Genomic DNA, 21,152 nt, shown 5'->3' on the forward strand with positions numbered 1-21,152 from the left:
GGACATCTCTCTTCATAGATACAATAGATATATTACATCTAGATGTTCATCTCTCTTCATACAATATATATAGTACATCTAGATCTCTCATCATAAATAAAATAGATATACTACATCTAGATGGTCGTCTCTCTTCATAGATACAATAGATTTAGTACATCTAGATGGACATCTCTCTTCATAGATACAATAGATATATTACATCTAGATGGTCATCTCTCTTCATAGATACAATAGATATAGTACATCTAGATGGTCTTATCTTTTCATAGATACAATAGATATAGTACATCTAGGTGTTCATCTCTCTTCATATATTCAATAGATATAGTACATCTAGATGTTCATCTCTCTTCATAGATACAATAGATATAGTACATCTAGATGGTCATCTCTCTGCATATATACAATAGATATAGAACATCTAGATGGTCATCTCTCTTCATAGATACAATAGATATAGTACATCTAGATGGACATCTCTCTTCATAGATACAATAGATATATTACATCTAGATGTTCATCTCTCTTCATACAATATATATAGTACATCTAGATCTCTCATCATAAATAAAATAGATATACTACATCTAGATGGTCGTCTCTCTTCATAGATACAATAGATATAGTACATCTAGATGGTCATCTCTCTTCATAGATACAATAGATATAGTACATCTAGATGGTCATCTCTCTTCATAGATACAATAGATATAGTACATCTAGATGTTCATCTCTCTTCATAGATACAATAGATATAGTACATCTAGATGGACATCTCTCTTCATAGATACAATAGATATATTACATCTAGATGTTCATCTCTCTTCATACAATATATATAGTACATCTAGATCTCTCATCATAGATACAATAGATTTAGTACATCTAGATGGACATCTCTCTTCATAGATACAATAGATATATTACATCTAGATGGTCATCTCTCTTCATAGATACAATAGATATAGTACATCTAGATGGTCTTATCTTTTCATAGATACAATAGATATAGTACATCTAGGTGTTCATCTCTCTTCATATATTCAATAGATATAGTACATCTAGATGTTCATCTCTCTTCATAGATACAATAGATATAGTACATCTAGATGGTCATCTCTCTGCATATATACAATAGATATAGAACATCTAGATGGTCATCTCTCTTCATAGATACAATAGATATAGTACATCTAGATGGACATCTCTCTTCATAGATACAATAGATATATTACATCTAGATGTTCATCTCTCTTCATACAATATATATAGTACATCTAGATCTCTCATCATAAATAAAATAGATATACTACATCTAGATGGTCGTCTCTCTTCATAGATACAATAGATATAGTACATCTAGATGGTCATCTCTCTTCATAGATACAATAGATATAGTACATCTAGATGGTCATCTCTCTTCATAGATACAATATATATAGTACATCTAGATGTTCATCTCTCTTCATAGATACAATAGATATAGTACATCTAGATGGACATCTCTCTTCATAGATACAATAGATATATTACATCTAGATGTTCATCTCTCTTCATACAATATATATAGTACATCTAGATGGTCATCTCTCTTCATAGATACAATAGATATAGTACATCTAGATGTTCATCTCTCTTCATAGATACAATAGATATAGTACATCTAGATGTTCATCTCTCTTAATATATACAATAGATATAGTACATCTAGATGGTCATCTCTCTTTATATATACAATAGATATAGAACATCTAGATGGTCATCTCTCTTCATAGATACAATAGATATAGTACATCTAGATGGACATCTCTCTTCATAGATACAATAGATATATTACATCTAGATGTTCATCTCTCTTCATACAATATATATAGTACATCTAGATCTCTCATCATAAATAAAATAGATATACTACATCTAGATGGTCGTCTCTCTTCATAGATACAATAGATTTAGTACATCTAGATGGACATCTCTCTTCATAGATACAATAGATATATTACATCTAGATGGTCATCTCTCTTCATAGATACAATAGATATAGTACATCTAGATGGTCTTATCTTTTCATAGATACAATAGATATAGTACATCTAGGTGTTCATCTCTCTTCATATATTCAATAGATATAGTACATCTAGATGTTCATCTCTCTTCATAGATACAATAGATATAGTACATCTAGATGGTCATCTCTCTGCATATATACAATAGATATAGAACATCTAGATGGTCATCTCTCTTCATAGATACAATAGATATAGTACATCTAGATGGACATCTCTCTTCATAGATACAATAGATATATTACATCTAGATGTTCATCTCTCTTCATACAATATATATAGTACATCTAGATCTCTCATCATAAATAAAATAGATATACTACATCTAGATGGTCGTCTCTCTTCATAGATACAATAGATATAGTACATCTAGATGGTCATCTCTCTTCATAGATACAATAGATATAGTACATCTAGATGGTCATCTCTCTTCATAGATACAATAGATATAGTACATCTAGATGTTCATCTCTCTTCATAGATACAATAGATATAGTACATCTAGATGGACATCTCTCTTCATAGATACAATAGATATATTACATCTAGATGTTCATCTCTCTTCATACAATATATATAGTACATCTAGATCTCTCATCATAAATAAAATAGATATACTACATCTAGATGGTCGTCTCTCTTCATAGATACAATAGATTTAGTACATCTATATGGACATCTCTCTTCATAGATACAATAGATATATTACATCTAGATGGTCATCTCTCTTCATAGATACAATAGATATAGTACATCTAGATGGACATCTCTCTTCATAGATACAATAGATATAGTACATCTAGATGGTCTTATCTTTTCATAGATACAATAGATATAGTACATCTAGGTGTTCATCTCTCTTCATATATTCAATAGATATAGTACATCTAGATGTTCATCTCTCTTCATAGATACAATAGATATAGTACATCTAGATGGTCATCTCTCTGCATATATACAATAGATATAGAACATCTAGATGGTCATCTCTCTTCATAGATACAATAGATATAGTACATCTAGATGGACATCTCTCTTCATAGATACAATAGATATATTACATCTAGATGTTCATCTCTCTTCATACAATATATATAGTACATCTAGATCTCTCATCATAAATAAAATAGATATACTACATCTAGATGGTCATATCTCTTCATAGATACAATAGATATAGTACATCTAGATAGTCATCTCTCTTCATAGATACAATAGATGTAGTACATCTAGATGGACATGGGGTGGGGAAATTTAAACCCCCGCCCCTCCCCTCCCACCTAAAAAAAACAATTTTCTCATATATAAACTAGTTTTAAACCTTCTCAGGACCTATGAAAAACTCTACAGCAATGGAAAACCACATCAGTTAATAGGTTTGAGAGAGTTTATTAACATTCTTTTAAGATAAGTCATAGAGGAGAGGCCTTACTAACAAGGAAGAAAACGTCCATAAATGTGAAGCTCTGAAACGTTAAGACAAATGAACATTAATCATTTTTAGTTTGTCAGAACTACATAATAAATTATTTATAAGTGTAAACAAAATTGTAAATTAACATGTTAAAAACTGCTTAAATACAGGATACTTTTTAAGAACATACTTACATTGTTAGGACTTGATTACAGAGATGCTTCACTTATAACATTGTACATTGTTGTCCTAGGAATTATAGAGTTATCATGCTTTCTAAATCATACTTATTTACTTCAGAAATCACCATGCAAAGTTAGAAATCAATAAGACAATACAATTTCTGAAAAGAGCTATCCGTTACGGACAGATGGACAGACGGTCAAATGAACTGGCCTTAATCACAGAAATGCTTTCTTTTTAAAAAGTTTCTATCCTGACGCACATATTGCATGATGATCCTCCCATGATATTATAAACCCTGTCAACTATTTCAACTATCTGAATATAAATATACTTTCTATGCATGGACATTTTTTTTTTGAATTCATCTGAAACCGATTAATATCCGGTGGATTAGAACCGGTTCTCAGTCATACTGAAAAATTATGTCTACCATCGTATTATATTCAGTATTCTACGAATATAAAAATGAACAATCATAACATTAAAACTAGTTCTTTTAGCCTTTGTCTTCGCAATCACATGGCAAAAAAAATGGTTTTAATCTTATAATTGTACATTTTTATATCCGCGGAAAGCTGTTTATAATGCAATGATATAAAAACTACTCTATGCATGGAAATTTATTTCTTGCATTTCATCAATATTTCACCATAATCTAAATTCCATGGGAAAAAGAAGAATTTTCGGTATTTTCTATTAGTTTTACAAAACTTCAAAAATTGTAATTTTTTAGAGATGGGATTTTAATTATTTGGACAAAGTACGTGCAACTCAATGCAATAAGGACACAAATTATCTTATCTTTATATTAAAATTACAGGATGTCTTTGTGTCTGTCTGTCTGTACTAAAGGATCTCACTATCTGCTGAACCAATATCATTCTTCTTTACAATGTAGCTTCTCATAGGTCCTGGGAAGATCTATAGCTATTTTTGGGGAGGGTACCACCACCCTTCCAAAAAGAAATCACTTCTAAAAATATATGGCCCACCTCCCTCTAAAGAATCTAATTTTAAAAATGGGACAGATGGACAAAACAATGGATAGATTAAATGGGCATGTGTCATAGGAATCTGCCCTAAAAATTCCAACTGTCTATCTTGAATAGGAGCCGAGAAAATCACGTTTCCCCCAATTCATTAATTACGGACCGAGGGACAGGCATTTGGAATTACAGAGTAGCTGGGTCATGAAAGGAAAACGAAGTTGCAGGTTTCACAGCAGCTTTTGAAAGGTCATATTAAGGGCTAGAAATAGGAGAAAAGCTACTGTGAAAATGCGACGAAACCCGAAACTTCGTTTTCTTTCCGTGATCCGAGTAGCTTCGCTACTTATTAGAGGGCCTTTATAGGGTCAGAATAAATAAAGTAGAAGTTATAAAAACATTTTTCATTCCTTGCATGATAAAGAATGTAAGAAATTGTCTATTCTATTTTATTTCTTGCATGGGTAAATTTACAGGGAGGGAGGGGACATTGGGCCCTTTATTCCACTCATAGTCCCCAAGTTTTTTTAATAACGTTTTCTTATTTGTTGGCTAGACAACCTTGATTTTCAATTGGTTTGTTCATTAAGTTTAAACACTAATTGTAATCTACAGAGAGGGTAATTTTGTGTATCATCATTGGACATGTACATCAGATTATCGGCCATTGTCCTATCCCTTTAGACCCCTGTTAAGTTCATGAATAAAACAAAAATGTGTTCCTTACAAAATATTAACATATTAATGGTGTAAAATTGTTGAAATGAAAAGACTAGAAAAATATTGTAATAGTTATTCATCGCATCGTATTATAAACAGTTTTCCGCGGATATAAAAATATAAAATTATAAGATTAAAACTAGTTTTGTTTGCCCAGAGATGATGAAGGCACGGACTAACAAAACTGGTTTTAATATTATGATTGTACATTTTTATATTTGTAGAAAACTAGATATAATACAATACATGATTTTTCAGTATTACTTAGAACCAGTTCTAATCCAGCGGATATTCATCGGTTTCAAAGCCATATTGGAAATACCATTTATGTATTTATTGATAGCTTTATTATGATAATGTATTACATACATTAACAAATTAAAAATCATTCTAAGCATTTTATTAATGATTTCTATAAAATATTTACTAGTTTTAAAAGCAAAGCTTTTCTACAATTATTAGGCATGTTAGAATTGTCCTATAGATTTCAAACTTTGCATGATGATTTCTGTAGAAGTTAGGTAAGATTTAGAAAGCGTAGCAACTCTAAAATCGTTACCAAATGTCCGTTCGTCCATTTTAAAAATGTTGAATTTAACTTTTTTTACAGCTAAATTTCATATGATATAATTATTTAATTGATCTGATTTTTGGCATACTGATTCCTAGGAAGACAAAGTGCAGTGTTGACTCTATAATCAAGTCCTCAAATAAAAATGTATGTATGTCCTTAACCCTTACAGCTCGGGCCCCAATTCCCACCTTAATAGATCGGGGGGGGGGGGGCTCCAAGAGCCCCCCCCTCTATCTCGGCTCCTGTTACAGATAAAGACGTAAAATTTTTTTCTGGTGGTTCATGTGAATTTTTAGAGAAAATTACTTTTTCTAGTCATAGCAGCCAGGCCGCTCCTTAGCCGCTTTTTAGCGGCCAGCCGCTAAATTTTAAAACAGCTGTAGAGCGGCCAATTTTGCAGCTAGGATGACCAAATTTTAGGACGAACTTTTATTTTTCATAACAAAAAAATTACTTTTTCTGATCATCGCCAAAAAACGGCAAATAACGGAAACCGCCATTTTCGGCGGTTACGGCGGTAAAACGGCGGTTGGCGGCGCCGATTAATATTTTTATCTGTTTGATGTTGCTCAAGGATTTACCAAAAAAATTTATAGGACTCTAGCTGTAATAGAAGCCACGATATTCATGATATATGTCTGTAGTAAAAGCCGGACAAAAATCGGTCATAAAGTCGGTCAGGGAGCGGTCAAACGGTCATAACACATTTTTTCTCAGAAGGTCATTGATATCTAAGTATTCACCAAAAAAATTTTAGGTTTCTCCTTATACACAAAAGTCATAATGTAGAAATTAAGATTTTTTTAGAATTTTTTTCTAATTTTGGTGCTACCCAACCGACTTTGACCGGACACCACGACCGACACAGACCAGATATCATAATAAAATCAACTCTTGCCGACGTATAATTACTAAACTTAAAAAGTCACGAAGTCACAGCACTCCATCTTACCTACAAAAAAAATGAGATTGAAAAAACTAGAGGGGGGGGCTCTTGGAGCCCCCCCCCCCCCGATCTGTAAGGGTTAAACATTATTCTTTATTTAGGCAGTTTTTCAACAAATTTCTTTAAAATTTTGTTACGACTTTTATACATATTTAAATTCTGATTATTCAGTTCTGACACTCTACAAGTGTTAATGTTCGTTTGTCCTACCATTTTGGAACTTCGCTTTTATGGATGTTTATGGTATCAATTCATTTAATCAAATGAAATATAGTTTAAAGTTATGTGTCAAACGTTTAAACAATTTAATATTTTGGTATCAATTATACAGGGTGTCCCTCGTAAACTGTTTTTTTTTTAAACGCTTATTACTCCCTTAATATTTGAGATATCTTAGAAAAATTAAAAAGTATTTGGCAGTCTACTACTGACTATTTTATGGGGTAATGATGAAAAATCCACAAAATTAACAGGAAAAAATCTACGAAGTATTACATAAGCACTAGTCGCCGGAAGGAAAAAGCAGTTTTTTGAAACAGGCTCTCTGAGATTATTACAGATTCTGATATATACATATATAGACTAATGAAAAATGCAAAAAACGAAATCAAAAGCGTTCCTTCTTGGGAGAAAATCCGGGAAAAAGATTTTAGCTAATTTTAACCTAAAATTCACATTGGCAACCTTGCATAGAAATATACAGACATTTTAAAAATGTCATTGCTCAGCACCTAGAAGTGGTAGAAAAATGCTACGCATACCATTGGAAAGCTCATAACCTCTAGTTTCCATATTGGTATATAACGTTTTTGTACTATTATTATTTTTTGAGCTATCCTCTGAAGTATACACAAGTTTAATAAATGCAGTTTTTTCTTGAATTTTAAGTTTGACACTTGTTACACAAACCTTTTAAAAATTATGTTGCTTAGCACTAGGAGTTATATAATTATTTTATATAGGTATATTTGTATATTTTGGGTGCATTCAATTTTGGCTTAATTAAAAATAGTCTTTGAAATGTGTGTGGTTTGACATTGTAGTAAGAGCCAAGGAGGGAAGGGGGGGGGAAGTTTATACACTTAAAGGCAATGAAATTAAGTATAAAATTTTGCTCTGGATGTTTTTGGGTTTGTTGTTATAGTTATTTACCTGATTCTCTTTGTAAGATCTCTTATATGATTAAATCTACCAGTAAAAATATTTGAAAATGAATTTTGGCACTATCCTTTTAGGTGCTAGTGGGGTAAAACAGCTCCAAAACACTAACATCTAAGGTCTGAACTTATTTTTAGAAATATCAAGCTAATTTTTTAACGTAATTTTTTTTTTGCATATTTGAGCTAAGTAGCCACTAAAGCTTTAATTTTGGCACTTTCATTCTTGGGGCTAGCAGTTTGTAACAGCCCCCAAAACACTAAAATTATAAGTTATGAGCCTATTTTTAAAGATATCAAGATGATTTTTTTAATATAAAATTTATTCACATGATTGAGATACATAGCCACTAATCTTTCTAGGGGCTAGTGTGGTGAAACATTACTAAAACTTTAAGTTCTGGGCTTTTAAAAAAAATATTGGGCTGATTTTGTTTAATAACTGAACTAAATAATCATTCATTAAAGTTCAACATGATATCTTTGAAAATAAGCTCAGAACTCATAATATTTGTATTTGGGGGATGTTTTACCCCACTAGACTCTAGAAGAAAAGTGCCAAATTGAAATCTGTAATAGCTACTTAGTTCATTTATGTGAAAAATGTTTACATTAGAAATATTAGCTTGATATCTTTTAAAATAATCTCATAGCTTATAATTTTAGTGTTTTATTGGCTTTTTACCCCACAAGCCCCTAGAAGGAAAGTGCCAAAAATAAAATTTTTAAAGTCTTACAGTTAGATCCAATCATATAAGAAAATTTAAAAAAAAGAATCATTTGATAACTATAACATCATTTATACTGAATTTCATTGCAAAAAAGTGTATAAACTCCCCCCCCCCCCCCCTCCCTCCTTGGTTCTTACTACAAACTATACACATTTCAAAGACTATTCTTAATTAATTGAATGCACCCAAAATATACAAGGTGTTTCAGAAAAATTTTCCGTTTTTCTAACACAACCAGAAGGAATACAGAAAAAACGATTATATGTCCTTATTCTCTGTAAAAAAGTACATCAAATTTATAACAGGTGTTTTTCATTATCTCTAAAAATACGGCCTCTATGATAGGTACATAGTTTCCAACAATGCTTAATGTGAAAAATGTTGTGCAAGAAAAATTAAAATAACTCTTCTATTATGTATAAAAAAATCGTAGAATTTCAATATAAATTTAGAAAAAGGTATAAGAAAAGTACCTTAATGAGTTTTAAAGGTGAAATGCTTTTTAGCTCCTCACAAAAGCATTTTTAAGAAACTGCAATTTGTCATTTTTTCACATTTCTTGATTGTGATGCATTTGCAGTAAAAGAATTTTCTTTAATAACGTAGGTTATAGTAAAAAGAAAAAAACTCCTTTTTATTTGACAAAAAAATCTCTAAAGACAAAAAAGTTATTGAAGTTTGAATTTTTTTTATTAAAGCTTTTATTACAAATTATGGATAAATTATGAGTTTATATCTTAACCTGTCAATCAAATTAAAGGATTATAGGAATAAATGAGGGGTGGGGATTTACGAACATGAGCAATTTTTAAGGTCATGTTTCTTAAGTATACAAAAAGAAAAACTGAATATTTGTTTTCAGTGAGAGAATTTTAAATGAAAATTTTAGTGTAATTGGTAGAAAATTGTATTGGCCGTATAAAGATGTTGTTTTCAAGTGAATAAATTTTTGAAAACCAACCTTAAGGCACAAAATTCTACCAGAAAAAAGCATCATACGCATCTTTTGAAATATTTATGCTTTAAAATGCGCCGTTATTTTCAAAGATATTAAAAAACACCTGTAACAATTTCGATTCATATCTTTATAGAGAATATTTACATATAATTATTTTTTTTGTACTCCTAATAATTGTTTCCCAAATTTGGAAAACACAGTTTTTTTGAAACGCCCTGTATAAATATACCTATATAAAATAATTATATAACTCCTAGGTGCTAAGCAATACAATTTTAAAAAGGTTTGTGTAACAAGTATCAAACTTAAAATTCATGAAAAAACTGCATTTTTAAAACTTGTGTATACTTCAGAGGATAGCTCAAAAAATAATAATAGTACAAAAACGTTATATACCAATAAGAAAAGTAGAGGTTATGAGCTTTCCAATGGTATGCGTAGCATTTTTATACCACTTCTAGGTGCTAAGCAATGACATGTTTAAAATGTCTGTATATTTCTTTGCAGGCTTGACAATGTGAATTTTAGGTTAAAAATAGCTAAAATCTTTTTCCCGGATTTTCTCCCAAGAAGGAACGCTTTTGATTTCGTTTTTTGCATTTTTCATTAGTCTATATATGTATATATCAGAATCTGTAATAATCTCAGAGAGCCTGTTTCAAAAAACTGCTTTCCCCTTCCGGCGACCAGTGTAAGAGGTTCATTTGAACCTCGTAAAAGTGTCTGACTATGACGTCAGAAAAAATTAACAATTAACCAATGAGAAGCCAGTATTCTCTGTAATTGACCAATGGTAAAATATATAGCGATCTCTCATTGGTTAATTGTTAATTTTTTCTGACGTCATAGTCAGACACTTTTACGAGGTTCGTTCATTTTATTGAATTTAGACTAACCCACAAGAAAGTTTAACTATAGTCGATCATTACCACATATTACTGACAAATCTGTCAAATGAGCCAGGGATCAAAAGGGATAAGACAGACGCAGATAAATTGATGTACATCCCCAATGATGAGTTATTACACAAAGTTACCCCTTGTGTAGTGTAAATTAAGTGGTTGAAACGTTTGAAAACTTATCTAAATAAACCATCCAATCAAAATTCACTTAAGCCTCCACTTAAAAAACGTTAATATAAAACTTTGGGGACTAGTGTAATAAACAGTCCATTGTTCCCTCTCTCACTCTGCAGATTTTTAAAGGCTTTTTAACATTAAGTATATGTATGTATACAATGTACAAAACTTTTTAAAATCTTGAGAAACCACAACAAATATTCAAGTCTAGTCTATTAATACAGAAATAAACTTATTTTTTCCTCTATCCTCATAATAAAGTAACAGGATGTCTGTTTGTCTGTATTGTAGTCTGTCTCACTAACCGCTGAACCGATCGGGTTCTCCCTAACAGAGTAGCTTCTCATAGGTCTCCGGAACGTTTATAACTATTTTTGGGGAGGGTACCACCACCCTCCCCAGAGAAATCGATAAAAATAAAACGGACATTTTGCTATAAACACCATTAAAACCATCTATCGGCGAAAAAAAATATTTTTGGTAAATAGCTGATTTTAAATAGATTGAAAAGAAACAATTTTACGTGTCCCTAGAGGCCTCTAGCGGCGTAGCCGCTAGTGAATAATATTTTGACAAGCTAAAAACCCAGTTGTGTTGGTCCATAGACAAAACTTTGTTTTCAGATTGGCGTGATGAAAAAACTTTTAATTACTTTCAACTTTTTCCACATTTATATTCTAGTAGTCACCAGGGAGGGAGGGCACATTGGGCTGTTTATTACACTAGTCCCCAAAGTTTTATAATAATATTTTATTATTCGTTGTCCTATCAACTTTTGGAACATTTATTTAATTTTGATTGTTTGCTTCATTAAGTTTAGTGTCCAACTTGTAATCTATAGAAGGAGTAATATTGTGTATCATGATTAGGGATGTAGATCAATTTATCAGCCATTGTCTTATCCCTTTAGATCTCTGGGAAGTCACTTTCATTCTTATGCTTTCATAAACATTATCAACATCGTGCATTGGAGCTACTGAGAGATCTAAAGGGATAAGACAATGGCTTTACATACATAATGATGATACACAAAATAACCCTTTCTATGGATTATTATTAGTGGTTGAAACATATGGACACACAACTTTATGAACCACCAAATAAAAATTTTAAAAAGTTGTTAAGCAAATCAATAAAAAAAACTTTGGTAACAAGTGCAATAAACAGCCCTTTCCTTCAATGGGAGCTACTACAAATATATTTGATATTTTTTCTAATAATTCTAAAAAAATTAGATTCTGAAAATGATTTAAAATAATTGCTATTATTCAACCAACCTTTATATTAGTATCAATATTCTTTTGAATGTTTCACAAGATTTTCATATTAATTATCTACTTAAAATTCCTCTTACTAACTTTTTAAGTAGCTTGTTAAAAAAGTCCTTTTTCTAGTTGTTGTCATACTTTTGTAAATTTTCTTTCTTGTTTTTTCTTTATTCTTGGTTCATATTCAAATGCATGAAAGTTGTATTTTAAAACAAATGATATATTATTACATGGATATTGCACCAGATTTTTATGTACTCTAATAAAAAAAACTTGAAGCTGGCTAAATTACGATAACGTCCACCCTACTGACCAATAAATGAGAATCATCATCCATGTTAGCAACCCAAATTGACGATGAATATCCAAGTACATTCTATATCCATTTTTAAAACTTGATAAAATTACAAAAAAATGTATAGAAAATATTTTTTTTGCCTTTCCAAATATCAATAATAATAATAATGCACTTTTGTCCTTTATCCAATGTTGAGGTTAAGAGCAATATATATATAAATAATCAGGGATCAAGTTAAGCAGAGTATGTTAAACACATCAAGTAAAGCAGAGTATGCCAATATTTTCTCAAGTTAAGCAGAATATTCCATGATTTAATCAAGTAAAACAGAGTATGCCAATATTTCAACAAGTAAAGCAGAGTATGCTAATATTTCATCAAGTAAAGCAGAGTATGCCAATATTTTCTCAAGTTAAGCAGAATATTCCATTATTTAATCAAGTAAAGCAAGACATGCCAATATTTCATCAAGTAAGGCAAAACATGCCAATATTTCTTCAAGTAAGGCAGAGTATCCCAATATTTCATCAAGTAAAGCATAACATGCCAATATTTCATCAAGTAGGGCAGAGTATGTCAATATTTTATCAAGTAAAACAGAGTATGCCAATATTTTGTCAAGTAAAGTAGAGTATGTCAATATTTTGTCAAGTAAAGCAGATATGCCAATATTTTATTAATTAAAGCAGAATATGCCAATATTTTATTAAGTAAGGCAGAGTATCCCAATGTTTCATCAAATAAAGCAGAGTATGCCAATATTTTATTAAGTAAAGCAGCGTATGCCAATATTTTAATAAGTAAGCAGAGTAGGCCAATATATCATTAAGTAAAGCAGAGTATGCCAATATTTTATTAAGTAAGGCAGAATATGGCAATATTTTATTAACCCTTAACGGTCGGGGGGGGGGGCGTTGAACGCCCCTCCATCCGGTTTTTTCTATCTCATTTTCTGTGTGTGAAAGATAAAGAGCCCAAACTGCTTGACTTTTTAAGTGTGGGTATGAGACATAACTGAGAGTTGAAATTTTTTGAATATCTCCATCCTGGCGGGCACAGGATGCCAGCAAACCTGGCAGGGTCATCCAGGTAAAGAGCAAAAATATTTTTTTTGACTTAAACAAAGCATTTTATCATACCAAAATACTAAAATATCCTCTAGTGGTACATCCTCATATTAAATACAGGTGTTCAAGTCAATTTCAGGTTCCAGGTATGATCCTGCAGGTCCTGATCCTCCAGGTCTCCAGAAATCTTTAAATGGCTCCTGTGGCCGCAATTTTTGACTTAGAGACTTCAAATTTTAAACTTAAGCTTTTCTTACATGTCTACATAACGTATTAACATTTCATAAAGATCCGCCACCGTTTTCCCGCCGACCGCCGACTGCGGCGGCTGGCAGCTGCCAAGTACAGCTGCGAACGCTGAAATTTACATTTTGGTATTTCAAATATAAAATATACCTAAAGATAAACATTTTCTGCAAAAAAAATTTTATTCTAGCTTCAAAATTAAAAAAATTACAGCCGTTTGAAATTTTTAAGTAAAAAAAGGACCTGAAAACAAAGGTTGTTAAATAAAAGGGTGAAGGAAGCGAAAATTGACCTTGACTTATTTAAGGTCGGAAATTCATCATAACACAGGGGACTTACACAAAAAAATTTAGCCCTCTAGCTCCAATAGGAACTGAGATAATAAGGGGGGGCGTTGAACGCCCCCCCCCCCCGACTGATTAAGGTGCGGCAAGGGCCCGACTGTAAGGGGTTAAGTAAGGCAGAGTATGCCAATATTTCATTAAGTAATTGATTCATTCATTCATTAAGTTCAGTGTTCAAACGTTTCAACCATTAATTATAATCTACAGAAGAAGCAATTTGTGTATAATCATTTCGGATATACATTAATTTATCCACCATTGTCTTATCCCTTTAGATCCCTGATAAATACAAGCTAAGCTTGCAGAGGTCACATGTCATATACACAAATATTATTATTGTTACTTTCCAGGGATTTTAAGGGATAAGACAATGGTTGATAAATTCATTACAATTTGTGTTTAAAACATTTGGATACTCAATTTAATTATCCAAACAATCAAAATTCTATAAAAGTCCCAAAGGTTGTTATGCCAACGAACAAGAAAACGTTATTAAAACTATGGGGACTAGTATAATAAACAGCCCAATATCACCTCCCTCCCTGGTGACTCTCTCTCTCTCTCTCTCTCTCTCTCTCTCTCTCTCTCTCTCTCTCTCTCTCTCTCTCTCTCTCTCTCTCTTTCTCTCTCTCTCTGTCTCTCTCCATCCATACCATACCACCACCACCAGCTATTGTTGCTATTGTACTTGTTTCTTTTTATACCTAACATTTTTACATCAACGCACTCAATTCACACAGGGAGGGAGGGGACATTGGGATGTTTATTACTCTAATCCCCAAAGTTTATAATATCGTTTTCTTATTCGTTGGCTCAACAATTTTGGTGACTATTATTGAATTTTGATTGGATTGAGTGTCCAAACTTTTTAACCACTAATTATAATTTTCCAGAAAGGTTAGCTTTGTGAATCATCATTTGGGATGTACAATAATTTATTGGCCATTGTCTTATCCCTTTAGATCCTTGCAATTCACTCTATTATGGTGTTAATACATTTCATTAGTTTTTTTAGTAGCGAAGCTTCTCTATAAAAAAATATGTCTGTATTTAATGGAATAAACTTTCCAGTATAGCTTCAAAACCGAATAATATCCGTTGGATTAGAACAGACATACTAAAAAAATCATGTATAGCATCGTATAACAGACAATTTTCAATGAATATTTAAATAAAAATCATGAAACCTATACCAGCTTTGATAACCACTGTCTATAATACGATGATAAATAACTATTATTTGTATATTTTGTAAAAACATCAGCATATAAAGTACAGGAAATATTTTGATAATGGGAACATTAAGCACTTTATATTTTGGTTGGCCGGGCCTTCAGTTGTTAGTACTTTAATCAACGCTTATCATGGTTCTAACAATAAGGTTTTTTGACACTTTTTTAAAAATTTATATTAGGGGACAATTTTGTTTATTAGTAGCGGAGCAATATCAATTAAAAACTTAAATTTTACTGGAGGGAATTTTTTCTCTAATTAACGCTTATCATCAGCATAAAAATAAGTTTTTTTTACACTTTTCCTTTATAAGAAAATATGTAGATTCAGGGAGAATTTTGTTTATTAGCAGCGGAGCAATATCAATTAGAAATTTAAATTTTACTGGAGGAACTTTTTTCTTTAATCAACGCTTATCATCAGCATAATAATAAGTTTTTTTTTACACTTTTCCTTTATAAGAAAATATGTTGATTCAGGGACAATTTTGTTTATTAGCAGTGCATCAATAACAATGTTAGACTGACTAAAAATTTTAGTTTTAAAAAGAAAAGAGACAGAACCTTTGGGGGTCGGTTTTTTGTCCATGTTGTCATCCTCAAAATAGTTATAAACCTTCTCTAAACCTATAAGAAGCTTCACTGTAAAAGAGAACCATATCGGATCATATTTTAACAAATTAATAAGCTTCAAACTGACATATTTTAATTTTTTAAAACATTTTATTAATGGAAGACAATTGTTTCACCACTAAATAGATCATCGGAGTTTTAAAAAATACATGTCTTTGCATTTTGAATCCTTTAGATATAATTTGTAAAAAGCTTTTTTTTTAAATAAAATACAACCTTTACAGTTATCATTTTTAAAAGGTTAAGGTTTACTCAAAGGTTAGATGATATATATAATAATTAGATTTTTAGTACGTAGTTTTCTTATTATCGAAGACAGTCCCTACCGCTATCGAAGAAATTTTAGAGAAGATTCCTGTGACATATGCGCATCTAATCTATACATTGTTTTGTCAGTCTGTCTGTTGGTCATACTTTAAAAGATGTAAAAATTAATTTTAAAGGTTTCGTGATTTTCTTTGATTTGAATATTGTTAAAAAAACTGCACTTGTGACTAAAACTCACTTTGTCTGTTTGTCCATTCTATGCTTTTTTGTACTTCGTTGTCATCCTTTTTTATAACGATTTGAGATTTTTAAGCTCTTTATAGTGCATATAAAAATGACGTCATACAATACAAATGACCAATGATAGACCAATACGCAGACTAAATTACCAATGGCAGGCTAGTATACGTTTTATCACCAATGATGATAAAAATTAATTTTTCTGTAGATTTGTGGTTAAAACGGTTGAATACTTAACTTAACCCTTACAGCTCGGGCCCCAATTCCCACCTTAATAGATCGGGGGGGGAGGCTCCAAGAGCCCCCCCCCTCTATCTCGGCTCCTGTTACAGATAATAACGTAAATTTTTTTTCTGGTGGTTCATGTGTATTTTTAGAGAAAATTACTTTTTCTAGTCATAGCGGCCAGGCCGCTCCTTAGCCGCTTTTTAGCGGCCAGCCGCTAAATTTTAAAACAGCTGTAGAGCGGCCAATTTTGCAGCTAGGATGACCAAATTTTAGGACAAACTTTTATTTTTCATAACAAAAAAATTACTTTTTCTGATCATCGCCGAAAAACGGCAAATAACGGAAACCGCCATTTTCGGCGGTTACGGCGTTAAAACGGCGGTTGGCGGCGCCAATTAATATTTTTATCTGTTTGTTGTTGCTCAAGGATTTACCAAAAAAAATTATAGGTCTCTAGCTGTAATAGAAGCCACGATATTCATGATATATGTCTGTAGTAAAAGCCGGACAAAAATCGGTCACAAAGTCGGTCAGGGAGCGGTCAAACGGTCATAACACCACTTTTCTCAGAAGGTCATTGATATCTAAGTATTCACCAAAAAAATTTTAGGTTTCTACCTTATACACAAAAGTCATAATGTAGAAATTAAGATTTACTTAGAATTTTTTTCTAAATTTTGTGCTACCCAACCGACTTTGACCGGACACCACGACCGACACAGACCAGATATCCTAATAAAATCAACTCTTGCCGACGTATAATTACTAAACTTAAAAAGTCATGAAGTCACAGCACTCCATCTTACCTACAAAAAAAATGAGATTGAAAAAACTAGAGGGGGGGGCTCTTGGAGCCCCCCCCCCCCCCCCCGATCTGTAAGGGTTAATGTATAAACCAATCAAAAGTCTCCAAAGTTGTTAAGCCAACAATATGAAAACATTATCATAAATTTTGGGACTAGGGTAATAAAAAGCCCAATGTATTCTTCTTCCCTGCTAAAATAAAGCACAGATTTATTATTTAGAGTAGCTACTCTACAAAAAGTGTTAAACCCAACAAGGTACATGACACAAGCCATGACGGTCAGCTGCAGACTGATAAATGGTATGATGATGGTAGGGAGAGTGAGATGCGGCTGCGCAACCTCAGCCCAATGAACGGCGGCAGCTTGATCAGCTCGGTGCAGGGGGGAGGTGGCACTGGGGGTGGGGGCTCGGTACCCAATCAGAATGGTCCCTCCAGGAATAATTTTTTTGTTAATATTAGAGTAAAACACTAGAGGAGGAAGGAATCTTGTACCAACTCTCAATTGGGTCTTTGAAAATCAACCAATAGTATCGGGGATATTAACACAGTCAAGTAGCAGAAAACAGTTTGCTAGCAGACGAAAAGGGTCCTTGGAAAAGGGGGGCAGATAGTTATCTGCATGTACATCAATACTATAGATATGCTGTTTGAGTACAAATGCATGAAAGTATACCTATCCAAAAAATATGTTTTTGTCAGACGTGAAACTACTTCATATTCTTACTTAGTTTGTACGTCCATACGTTCATCAGTCAATAATTAAAAATATTGCTACCTTTTAAAAGCGTAACAACTCTATCGTTACTGGAAAGTTTGTACAACAATTTTATTTTACTTTTTTGACAAAAATTTTTGGTACAATTAAACTTTCCTCTTGGAAGTATGATTACTAAGACAACAAGGTACAAGGTAAAGTGACAGTATCCTGTATTTAAGTAATTTTGCAACAAATATACAATATACAAGCTTACTTAGGCTTATTAATAATTTTTCTACTAATTCTGTTCTGACACACTACAAGTGTTAATGATTGTTTGCCCTACCGTCTTAGTTTAGATCTTTGCTTTTATGGATGTTGTCATCCTTATTTTTGTAAATGTAAAAACAAAAAGTTGTATTTTCTCAGTCAACTGAACAACCATGTGAAGAACAGCCAATGGAAAAATGGACAACCTCTCAGTCCTTCCAATAGCCAGGTAAAATAATGGATATAGGATATATTATACGTGGATATATTGACAGGGGAAAAGTTTTGATCCATTTAGCTTGATAATATGGACCTCATTAATTAATAGAGGAGGGTATGGGGGAAATTAGGTAGATTTAGCCAGCTGCGATTATTACTTTATCAGAGTAGATACCGGAAAATATGGTGCAACATCCAAGTAATAATATAACCAATGGTAATGTAAAATTTAAAAAAAGGTTTTCCTTAGACTTCGAAAAAAAAATACCTAATTTCTTTCTTTCTGAACTTACTGTCAAATTTTATGTTTTAGAATACAACGAATACAAGATTTTTGCGTCCAGATAGTAACACTACTGATTCTAATAACCTTAGCCTAGCAGGTAAGCTTATACATAGTCCAGATATAGTAACACTAATGATTCTAATAACCTTAGCTTAGCAGGTATGATTATACTTAGTCCAGATATAGTAACACTACTTATTCTAATAACCTTAGCTTAGCAGGTAAGATTATACATAGTCCAGATATAGTAACACTACTGGTTCTAATAACCTTAGCTTAGCAGGTATGATTATACATAGTCCAGATATAGTAACACTACTGATTCTAACAACCTTAGCTTAGCAGGTAAGCTTATACATAGTCCAGATATAGTAACACTACTGATTCTAATAACCTTAGCTTAGCAGGTAAGCTTATACATAGTCCAGATATAGTAACACTACTGATTCTAATAACCTTAGCTTAGCAGGTAAGCTTATACATAGTCCAGATATAGTAACACTACTGATTCTAATAACCTTAGCTTAGCAGGTAAGATTATACATAGTCCAGATATAGTAACACTACTGATTCTAATAACCTTAGCTTAGCAGGTATGATTATACATAGTCCAGATATAGTAACACTACTGATTCTAACAACCTTAGCTTAGCAGGTAAGCTTATACATAGTCCAGATATAGTAACACTACTGATTCTAATAACCTTAGCTTAGCAGGTAAGCTTATACATAGTCCAGATATAGTAACACTACTGATTCTAATAACCTTAGCTTAGCAGGTAAGATTATACATAGTACAGATATAGTAACACTACTGATTCTAACAACCTTAGCTTAGCAGGTAAGATTATACATAGTACAGATATAGTAACACTACTGATTCTAATAACCTTAGCTTAGCAGGTATGATTATACATAGTCCAGATATAGTAACACTACTGATTCTAATAACCTTAGCTTAGCAGGTATGATTATACATAGTCCAGATATAGTAACACTACTGATTCTAATAACCTTAGCTTAGCAGGTAAGCTTATATTTGGTACGTTCCTTCAATGCGCCTTGAGACCACTGAAACCCAGGGATCTAAAGGAATAATACAATGGTTTGAAAGTGGTTGAAACGTTTTGACACCCAACATAATAAATCAATTAATCAAGAATAAATAAAAGTTGTTATGCCAACGAATTTTAAAATAATAAAACTTTGGGGACTAGTGTAATAATCAGCCCAATGCCACCCTCCCTTCCTGGTATACCATTACTGTGTACCTTTCTATTGAATGAATTACAAGATCTAGAGAGCATAATCTAATTTATATTCATATGTTTAATAACTAGGACAATATTATACATAATCCTTATAATAATGTGAAAGGATGTTTGTTTGTCTGTACTGAAGGATCTCGCTAACCATTGAACCGATCGGCTTCTACTTAACAGAGTAGCTTCTCATAGGTCCTAGGAAGGGTTATAACTATTTTAGGGGAGAGTACCACAACCCTCCCAAGAGAAATCGACCCAAGAAAAATTACCATCCCCCCCCCCTTCAAAAAAAAAAGAATTTAAAACTTAAACCAAAAATTGAGTTGGGGTGGGTTAGGTTTTTTTTTCTTTTTTTTAAAGAATGATCTAAAAAAAATGGGTTTTTGGATCCAACTTTCCCTTTCTTATATGCCCCTAGAGGCCTCTAGGGGCTTAGCTGCTAGTAAAGGAAAAAGTAGCTTCTGCAATATTGTGTAAAGTTGTTCAGTAAGATTCCAGTCAAATGCGCTTATTAGGTCATACGGTTTTTAAATATGCGTTTAATTATACTACGCGTTTGGTCAACATTAAGAACAATTAGACTTAATGATCGCATTTGGCTGGAAGCTTGCTCACAATATTACAGAACTATTATTCCCTTTGTAGTATAGATGTATATAAACCAGACAACTACCTGGATCCCTATGTTAAGGACTTTTTTCGTCTGCTAGCAAATTGCTTTATGCTCTTTAGTAGTGACTTTGCTGTGTTAATATTCCCCACATAATTGGTTGATTTAAAAAAAAAAAACAATTGAAAGTCGGCGCAGGGTCCTCGGAAAGGGGATATACAGTTGTTTAACCGCTTCCCCCTCTAATGTTTTGCTCTAATTTGTACATGAGTTGCATGGTATAGTTTAATATTTATTCATTTGCAGGGGAAATATCACAAGAAATTCGGATTTTTAACTTAAATGTCAGCTGAG

General features: G+C 32.2%; 1 protein-coding gene across 1 annotated transcript in view; it reads left to right on the forward strand.

The window, feature by feature from the left end:
- The window catches only part of LOC145332812 (solute carrier family 35 member F3-like), a 133,629-nt gene that overhangs the window by 25,425 nt on the left and 87,052 nt on the right, over window positions 1-21,152 (forward strand). The window contains exons 5-7 of the mRNA XM_080177879.1: window positions 17,764-17,883; window positions 18,575-18,647; window positions 18,951-19,020. Coding sequence (XP_080034005.1) covers window positions 17,764-17,883; window positions 18,575-18,647; window positions 18,951-19,020 — 263 coding nt within the window. The remainder of the gene's footprint in view (window positions 1-17,763; window positions 17,884-18,574; window positions 18,648-18,950; window positions 19,021-21,152) is intronic.

Source organism: Acartia tonsa, chromosome 11 (genome assembly GCF_053477335.1).
Source record: "Acartia tonsa isolate MP-2025a chromosome 11, ASM5347733v1, whole genome shotgun sequence".
Taxonomy (NCBI): Eukaryota; Metazoa; Arthropoda; class Copepoda; order Calanoida; family Acartiidae; genus Acartia; species Acartia tonsa.